General features: G+C 63.6%; 1 protein-coding gene across 1 annotated transcript; it reads left to right on the top strand.

The window, feature by feature from the left end:
* Nucleotides 1-7,022: 7,022 nt before the first annotated feature.
* On the top strand, nt 7,023-9,029 carry DERL3 (derlin 3). The gene is made up of 7 exons (XM_057745965.1): nt 7,023-7,161; nt 7,284-7,349; nt 7,424-7,497; nt 7,613-7,706; nt 8,115-8,310; nt 8,763-8,853; nt 8,945-9,029. The coding sequence occupies exons 1-7, from the start codon at nt 7,069-7,071 to the stop codon at nt 9,024-9,026; spliced, it is 696 nt and encodes a 231-aa protein (XP_057601948.1). The 5' UTR covers nt 7,023-7,068; the 3' UTR covers nt 9,027-9,029.
* Nucleotides 9,030-9,531: the final 502 nt, after the last annotated feature.

Raw genomic sequence — 9,531 nt, 5'->3', positions numbered from 1 at the left:
TCCGTCCTGGGCGCCCAGCCCGCGCCCTGCCGGGTGGGCCAGGCCCCTGCGCGCAAGCTGGGAGGCCTGACAGCCCGCCCGCCCCGCCTCCGCCTCCTGCGTGCCTCCCCTCCCTGCTTCCTAAAGAGCGGGACAGGGTCTGGGCAGGGGCCTAACCGCTGGAGCCAGGGCTCAGGCTGGACCCCGTGGCCCCTGGTCTCTCCGTCAGCCCGTCCGCTGGGCGTCCATCACCGGGCGGGTGCTGGGTGGGCCCCTGCCGCACCTGACCGCAGGGGGGCTGAGCTGCTGTGGCCCGACTGCCTCCTCTCTGACCTCAGTGTCCTCGTCTGTCAGCTGTACTTTCCAGGAAGGGCCAGGGAGTGGTTCAAGGCCCCTCCTCCTGGCAGCCTTCCCTGTTCCTCCCACTTGCACCGGCATCTCTCCTCCACACCAGGAGCCGCCCGGGGAGGCACTGGGCGGAGTTCAGAGGTCAGCTGACCTTGGGCACCAGGCTGCCAGGGTGGGCGGTAAGCCATCACCAAGCACAGCAGACAGGTCACAGGCCTGGCTGCAGCCCATACCAATGGGGCCCCTGCAGTCCCAACAGGTGCTTCCTCTTTCCCAGCCTCCGTTTCCTCACCTGTACAATGGGGACATCATAACGACTGACCCGCCCCCGGCGCAGGCGCCGCGCCCTCAGGTCCCAGGTGTGGTCTGTTGACTGCCGGCACAGGGCACCCTGAGGGCAGCTACCCTGCCCTCTCTTGATCTCCAGACAGACCCTTCCTGTGGGTAGGTGAACGTGAGGGGGCTGCAGCCTGGCTGAGAGTGGAGGGCAAGGCCCAGGGGCAGCCCCTGCAGGCTCTACCCCAAATCCAGCTTCCCCTCCTCCTCACAGCTGGCATCCACGCCACTTCTGGGTCATCTTTCCAACTTAATTCAAAAGAAAGAAGAAACCCCAGGCAGTTCCCCTCCTGGCCACCCTTTGATATTTGAGGACTGAACGGTGGAGCTGATTGCGGAGAGGAAGTTTAAAGCCATGTTAATTAGAAGCAAAGAATGTCCCCGTGGTTGGCTTTTCTAAAAATACAGCTGTGCCCACATCTGGAGGGGAAGGGTGGGAGGCCAGGGGTGGGGATGGCGGTTAGACCAGAGTCTGAAGCCCTGACGCCCGCATTCCTCGGTGGGGGAGGCCCTCTCCCAGCAGGGCAGACGGAGTCGGGAGAGGGCAGGACACCAACGTGGCCAGTCCCTGGTGCAGGTTTGGGATGGAGCTGAACAGGCAGCCCGTCACTTCCTGAGCCCACCCTCACCCCTTCCCCATGCCCTCCCCACACCCCAGCCTCAGTTTCCCCAGGGGCCTGGTTAACGCCCACTGCTTCTTTCACCAGCCCCTGCCTGACCTGGACATGGCTTCTAACCAGGAAGGGGATTTTTTTCTGGGTTTGATATTGAGTGCTATGAGTTACTTTTTATGAACTTGTCACTTGTTTTATTTGCATCCTCAATCTAAGCAAATGAGGTACTTTCGTACCTAATCTGGGATTTGTAATTTTGCATGTTTACTTAAAGAGGCCCCAAGACCTCACATACGTGAAGGGCATGGGAGGCTGGGAGAACATCTTGAGTAACATGTGGAGGCAGGGCTTGTGGTGGTGTCTTGGGGGGGGGGGTGAGGACTCAGGGTTCTTGTCCCAGGGGCTGGGTGAGCACCTGGCCTGGGGCTCACCCTCCCGGGTGTGTGAGCAGGGCCTGGGCTGTTTGGCAGGGGTGTGGGGGGTACGAGCCAGGTGGGAGGTGGGGGAGCCCCGGGCCTTTCCAAGCCTTTCCATCCGCCTGCTCCGAGCGCTGAGTCACTGGTTCTGGGCAACGGCTCCCAGAGCGGTGGCCCCTGTCCTTCCAGGTCCCTGCCAGACCACAGACCGGAACTGCCTGATGATCTGGCTGGCAGGTGATGGGTAGGAAGACCCGGAGACGGTGCGGCCTCAGGCTCCACATGCACCGGATCCCACGTGCATCCCCAGGTGTGTAGGCGGGCAGCAGACCCCCTCTGGGCTGCACCGTCTTTCCGCTGTGTCTCGGGGAACTCGCATCCCTGGCTCTGCCGTTTGGCTGACTCAGCCAAGCAGATAATCTTCTTCCAAAATGGCCCCACAGCCACACTGAGCCCGAAAATAGCTGAGGCGGAGGAGGGGGCAGCCCCGCCAGCTGCTCCGGGGCTCTGGGCACCGGCTGGGGGCGGCTTTAATGTGCCGGTGGCGGCCACAGCAGGGAGGGGCAGTGAGGGGCAACTGCTGAGGGTCGTGACCGTGGGCACGGAGGGTCAGGTTGGCCTAGCAGCTGGGGCTGGGGAGGGACCATCTCATCCAGCCACCGAGGGTCAGAGCTAGACGAACCGGGGTCCCGGCCGGGAGCTAACCCCGCCCCCCAGCTGCTCAGCAGGGAACACCCACGGAGCAGAGCTGCTGTGGGAGACGCGGCAGGAGCCCGAGGCGGCAGGAGGTTTTGTCTGCGAACCACAGCTGGAGGAGGCAATGAGCTGGGGGGGGGCCAGGCTGGGGAGGCCGGGGGGGCTTCCCTGAGCAGTCCCCCCCCAGCATCCCTAACTCTGCCTGTCCCAAAGCAACAAGGGTTCCCCCTCCCAAACCTGGCCCTCCCCCACATCCCAGCCCCCCCCCACATCCCAGCCCCCTTGCCCAGCACGCACTAAGACCTGTGCCTTCTGCCTCCTGGACCCTTCCACCCGCCTCTGTCACGTGCCTGCCACTGAAGGTCACGGCCATCTTCCCCTCTGACCCCCGCTCCCTCCAAACAGCGCCATCGGATCCTACCCTCACCCGCGGCTCTTCACTGCCCTCGGGACAGAGATTCGCAGCCTACAGGGCCTGCGCTGCCAGCCTCTCAGCACATGCAGCTCCTCCCCTGCCTCTGTCCCTCCAGGCCACCTCGGGATTCTCACACCAGCTGTTCTCCTGTCGGGCCTGGCCAGTGCCCACTTTTCCTATACCCTCCTCCGTCCCCAGCCAGCCCAGAGACCCTCGAACTCCTGGAAAGTCGATTCTGCTGCCAGGCTCAGAAGGCCAGGCTCAGGTCACCCCCTCCGCTGGGCAGGCCTAACGCAGCCCACCTGGATGGTTTACTGTTCGTATGCTCCGGCCATGAGCAGCTGCTGTAGAGTGAGTTCCGGATTCAGTGCTAAAAATATCCCCTGACCCAGACAGGAGGTGCCACTGGGGACACAGCTGCTCCTGCGGGCGCTGGCTGGAGCTGCGGTGAGGCCCACCCACAGCAGTTGGTGGGGGGTGGGGGTGCATGTGCCGGCAGGGGATGGGCACTGAGCTCGCAGCCCCTGAGGAAAGGCCCCGAGAGGGGTGCCACTTGGTATCCACAGGAAGACACAGCGCCTCCAGCATTCACCTTCTTTCCGCTTCTTGCCAGCTGTTACCAGGGGCATGCGCTGCCTTGGGAAGAAAATACATTTAAAAATTGCATGTGGGTGGCCCTAACAGAAGGTAGGTGAGCTCTGGTCCCTTCAGGGAGGGCTTCCTGGAGTAGGGGACGTTTCCACCACCCTCCCTCCCTCTCCTTTTAACAGAACATCTAGGCTGGTAGGGAGAGAAATGAGTGAATGAATGAGTCAGATCCGGGGGGTCCCAGGACAGAGATGCTGACTAAGAGGTAGGGGAAGGACTGGAGGGTGCCCTGTGGGGCCGGGGAGGGGGGCAGGAATGGTCCTAAGTTTTGGGGTTGTCACTGGGGGCTCATGAGGGTCTCTCCTGGTGTGTGAGCCCCGTGGGGAAGGAGGCCAGCTCGGTGGGCAGACAGTGGGTGCTGTCTTGCCTGTAGACCCTGGAAACCTGGCCAGGGGCGTCAGGGGTCCTTGGGGTGTCCCCAGACCTGGGGACCCTTGGGCTCCTTGCTCTGCAGCAGGCAGTGTCCTGAGGCCAGCAAGGTAGCTTGGGGAGAAGACCCATTGTCACCTTGCCAAGGGACCAAAGGCCCCACTCCTGCCATAGTCCTTAGCCCAGGAGAGAGAAGCCAACCCCGCCGGTAGGTCTGCTGCCCTGCTGTTCAGGACAGACAGACAGCTAAATAGCCATTAGCATCGAGCACACCGCCTGCCGGGGTCACCTAGGCCCCTGGAAATGTGCAGGGCCTGGGCCTCTTCTCTGTAATTAACTGTCTGGAGGTGCCGGGGGTTGGAGCAGTGGAACTGGTGCCTCCCGAGTGGCCTGTCCTGGGCCTGACACTGGACAGGAAAGCCTGGACTGGTGGTGATGGTTTGCCCCAGACCCTGCTCTGCCTCCTACTGGACCTCAGTCCCCACCTGAGGATACCCTAGGCTCTGAGAAGGGAAGATGTACAGCAGAACCCCCGCTGTTGCTCCCTCCCGGCATGTCCTGCCCCCACGCTGGGCCCCCAGCCTCCCAGGAATGTGCTTCTCCAGCCCCAAGCCAGGCTCCTGCCTTATCAGAAGGGGAGAGACAGACACCCCTCTCACGTGGCGGCCCCTCGGTTAGCCCGAGCCTGACCCTGAGTAGAGGGCCAGCCAGCGTCTGCGGTGAGGGCCGTGGGGCAGAAATGCCTCCCCTTCCCCATGCAGACAGGAAACCTGACCCTTCTCGCCGGCTCCTTCCAGCCTGGCGGTGCCTGCGCTGGTGTCTGAGGCCCTGGATCCCTGTCCTGCAGCCACACCTCCACCTGGGTGGGATCCGCTCTGCGGGGCTCACCTTGAACATGACCTAGGTCTGCTTTGCTGGAAAACGGAGGCTGTCTCAGGAGGGCTTCTTAGCCTGCTCCCACCACCCAGCCTCTCAGCACCTTGGTCCAACTCCTGCTGCGTCAGACCGACTTCTCCTCACATCTGAACCGATGCACACCCCCCTCCATGCTCCCACCTTCGCCCTCCCCGCCCCTCCCCTCCCGAGGGGGCCTCCTTGAGCCACTCCCCAGAGGACCTCTTAGCCCTCCTGGGATCTACCTAGACGACTACCTTGGCCGGTTCTCCCCACTCCAGTCTCCTCGGGGGAACGCAGGGCCCCGCCCAGGGCTTCCCTCACCTGCCACACCCGATTCCAAGGTGAAGCTCCCATTGGGTAAAAGTTCGGGCACCTTCCTCTCCCTCGTGGCCACCATTATCCAGGGACCCTGGCGAGGCCGCACCTCACAGTCCCGTCCCAGGCCATGTCCCTCAGGGCTTCTCACTGCCTTGCCCCTGCAGCCCTTTCCTGGCTCTGCTGCAGCCTCCCGGGTCTCCCTGCTTCCCCGGCTGAGTCTGCCTTCTTACTAATGAAGGTTGAACTGCCCAGGCCTGGCCTCGCCCCTTGGGCGTCTCACGCAGGCCCAAGGCTACAGATGTCATTGGCCTACTGAAGACTGATACCCAGATTTGGACTGCCTGCCTGGCCTCTCCCCCAACACCACACTTGTGTTTTTCCACGCAGCCGTCACACAGATGCCCCAAACTCAATGAGGCCAGAAGAAGACTCTCCACCCCCCTGCCTTTCAGCCAAGCGTTCTCCATCCACCCAGCAGCTCAGGCCTGGAAGTCACCCTTGACTCCTCTCTCACAGCTCTGTCTATAGTCTGCTGGCAAACCCACATCCTGCCCCTGTTGGCCCTCCAGGCTGCACCCTGCCCAAGCCACTAGCGTCCCTTGCATCCTACCCTGCTCACTGATTCCTCTGGCAGTCTGCTGTCCTCACAGCAGCCACAGGCATCTTTTTATTTTTTTTATTATTTTCTTTTTAAAGTTTTGTTTTGTTAATTATTTATTTTATTTATTTATTGGCTGCATTGGGTTTTTGTTGCTGCACACAGGCTTTCTCTAGTTGCTGCGAGCGGGGGCTACTCTTCATTGTGGTGCGTGGGCTCCTCATTGTAGTGGCTTCTCTTGTTTTGGAGCACAGGCGCTAGGCGCATGGGCTTCAATAGTTGCAGCACACAAGCTCAATAGTTGTGGTGCATGGGCTTAATTGCTCCGTGGCATGAGGGAGCTCCCTGGGGTAGGGATTGAACCCATGTCCCCTGCACTGGCAGGCGGATTCTTTACCACTGCACCACCTAGGAAGTCCCAGGCATCTTTTTAAATGACAATCAAGCATCACCTCTTCACAGACGCTTCCCAGACCACCCCATCTGGCACGGGGCCCACTACCCAACCCTCCTGCCTCCACTTGGCTGTTGTTTCCGTCAGCGCGCTGTCCTGCAAACACTAGCTCCCACCTTAGCACCAGCCCATGACCGTCTGTCTCCTTGGCTACACCAGGAGGGACAGCAGTCTTTTGTTGGCCGCTGTGTTTCCAGGATCCAGACAGTGCCTGGCACGCAGTTGGAGCTCAATAAACGATTGACTTTGTTCATGATAATGAATAAATGGAGTTTCTCTTTTCCACCAAAATAACAAGGAGAAGCCCATGCACTTGCGCCAGCCTGCCTTGGCACCCTCGTCCCACCGGGGCTGCAGTCCCCAGCCTGGCCTCTCCTCCGGCGGCCCTCGCGGGGCTTCCCAAGGAGCTGGCAGTTTCAGCAGGTCTGGACGTGCAGGGGGATTTGGACACGCGGCTGAGCGCCTCCTTTGCTGCGCTGATTCTCAGAGGGAAGGATGGCCCGGGTCGCCGGCCAGCCCAGGTGGGTCGAGGCAGCAGAGCCGCCAAACTCGGGTTCCGCCCGCCCACGCCCCGCGTGGCCCCGCCCCTTCAGTCTCGCGGGGCCTCGGGGAACGAGCGCTCCTAGCCCCGCCTCCGGCTGGCCCGTGGGTCCTCGCTATTGGTCCTCCCCTAGTTTGCCGCGAAGCGCTCAGTTCCTCATTGGCCGCACGTTCTCCCGCGCCGCCGCCGCAGGCACCACAACAAGCGCCACGTGCTCAACCGTGGGGCCTGCTCATTGGCCCCAGTCCCGACCCGCCCACGCCCCCGTCCCGCCTCCGGCTTCCCGCTTCCTCCTCCTATTGGTTACCTGTCTCAGGACCCCGCCCCCTAGCCCGGGCGCGCTGCCCCTCGAATGCGGATTGGCAGAAGGCGGGAAGGCGGGGCTTGGAGGCGGGTTAAGAGCGCTGGGCGGTCGGGCCGAGCGTGCTTGTGAAGGTCAATGGCGTGGCAGGGGCTGGCGACCGAGTTCCTGCAGGTGCCGGCGGTGACGCGGACCTACACCGCAGCCTGCGTCCTCACCACAGCCGCCGTGGTGAGCGGGCCGGGCGCGGGGGGGGGGGGTGTCGCCGTGGTTACAGCCCCGGGTTTGCCATGGTTACGGTTGGACCCGCCCCCCCGGGGGGGCGCAGCTCCTGACGCCCCCTGGTTCCGCAGCAGCTGGAGCTCCTCAGCCCCTTCCAGCTCTACTTCAACCCGCACCTCGTGTTCCGGAAGTTCCAGGTGAGGCCGCCCCGCCCCTGGCACCTGCCGGCCCAGCCCCTCCCGCCCGAGCCTGACCGCCCGCACCCCCGCAGGTCTGGAGGCTCGTCACCAACTTCCTCTTCTTCGGGCCCCTGGGATTCAGCTTCTTCTTCAACATGCTCTTCGTGTATCCTGCTCCGCCCGGGCTCGGGAGCCGGGCTGGGAGGGTGGGGGGCGGGAGGCGGCGGGAGCGGGGAAACTGAGGCACCCGCGCCGTGGCATTTCCTATACGGACGCCGCAGGTTCCGCTACTGCCGCATGCTGGAGGAGGGCTCGTTCCGGGGCCGCAGGGCCGACTTCGTCTTCATGTTTCTCTTCGGGGGCGTCCTTATGATCGTATCCTTTCTGAGCTCTGGAACCTCGGGGCCCGGCCTGCTCAGGCCTTGGGGCCTGGCTTGAGCACCCACCGGAGAGGGACAGAGTCGCTCCCTCCAGCTTAGGCCGTACTGAGCATGCAATCGCGTGCCTAGCTCCAAGTGCCAGGGCTAGGTCCAGTGCTGTACCCATAATGCCACAGGGTGGGGTGCCCGGGGGCTGAGCCCTGAATGCCAGTAGCCAGGAGGAACTGGGGCCAGGATGGGCAGTGGGGGGGCTGGGGTGAGGTGGAGAGGCAGATCAGGTGGCCCCTGGAGGCCACAGTGTGGACTTAGATGAGGAAAGGGAAACCAGCCAGCGGGAGGGTTCCAGGGGTTTAGGAAGTCAGAGGGGGCCTGGGCAGGGCCTGAGGCCTTGACTCTGGCGCAGCTGCTGGGGCTCCTGGGCAGCCTCTTCTTCCTGGGCCAGGCCCTCACAGCCATGCTGGTGTACGTGTGGAGCCGCCGCAGCCCCCGGGTGAGGGTCAACTTCTTCGGCCTCCTCACCTTCCAGGCGCCGTTCCTGCCCTGGGCGCTCATGGGCTTCTCCATGCTGCTGGGCAACTCAATCCTCGTGGACCTGCTGGGTGAGCCTGCTGTCCACCCAGCCCTCCCCAGGCAGGCTGTCTGGAGCCCGAGGGTCTGCTCCACCAGAGCCCTCCCTCTACCTGCACTGGGCCTCTCATCTGTCCCACACCTCCTTCCTGCCCTCAACGGCTCCCCTGCTCTTCCAGCCTCTCTAACAGGCCAGCCTATCAGCTTTACTTTTTCAGGCCTGACCTGCTTGCTGGTGTGTGGGTTCTGACCTAGGTGGGGATGGGTGGGTCAGGGTTCCTGCTTCACGGCTCCAGCTCCTCCCACGTGCTCAGAGCCGGCCCCCTCCCAGGACCGGCCCACGTCTGGGCCAGTCCTGGTCCCACCGTGGGCGGGCAGTCTGTGCGGGACACTGGGTACCCGTGCTCTGGGGCCTCGGGAGCTGTGCTAGCCACGGGCCCTGGGCTGTGGAGGGCGGCGTCAGCAGCCGGCAGCTCTCCCACAGGGATTGCCGTGGGCCACGTCTACTACTTCCTGGAGGACGTCTTCCCCGACCAGCCTGGCGGCAAGAGGCTGCTGCTGACCCCCGGCTTCCTGTGAGTGCCGGGGGGACATCCCCGCCACCATGGCTCCCTGCCCCACGGGGGACCTCTGCTCGATACAGCTCAGCGTGGCCCCTCCCCACAGGAAGCTGCTCCTGGATGCCCCACCAGAGGACCCCAATTACCTGCCCCTCCCCGAGGAGCAACCAGGACCCCAGCAGCCGTGAGGATGACTGACCCCAATTCCCTGCCCCTTCCCGAGGAGCAGCCAGGATCCCTGCAGCTGGGACCCCATCCAGGACCCGTCCCAGGGGCCCATCTTCCCGGCACCTGGCAGGCCTGCATCTCCCCACAGCCCCAGCTCGCAGCAGAACTCCCTGTCCTGGAGGCCCGGCTCGTGCCCAGGGCCCCCCCGAATAAACAGTGACCTGCAGCCTCTTTGCCCACAGCAGTGGCTGTCCTGCCACCCCCAGCCACACCTTTCCATGCTGGGCAGGTGCTGCTGGCCTGTTCTCTCAGACCAAGTGCAGCTGGTGGGATGGGAAGCCCAGAGAGGGCCCAGACCCTGCCCACAGTTGCCCAGCAGAGCTTTGCGTTCTCGTCCCCACCCTGCCCGCGCCTCCATGCAGTCCTTGGTGAGGGGGGTCAGATCTCAGTGGTGGGGCCAGGACTGGGGCACCCCGGTCATGCGGAGCCCGGGCTGTGGTGGCTCCTGGCCGCAGGGCCCTCAGA

The sequence above is a fragment of the Hippopotamus amphibius genome, chromosome 8 (assembly GCF_030028045.1).
Source record: "Hippopotamus amphibius kiboko isolate mHipAmp2 chromosome 8, mHipAmp2.hap2, whole genome shotgun sequence".
NCBI classification, from domain to species: domain Eukaryota; kingdom Metazoa; phylum Chordata; class Mammalia; order Artiodactyla; family Hippopotamidae; genus Hippopotamus; species Hippopotamus amphibius.
The sequence above is the reverse complement of the archived record's forward strand: the minus strand, read 5'-3'. Positions and strand labels throughout refer to the sequence as shown.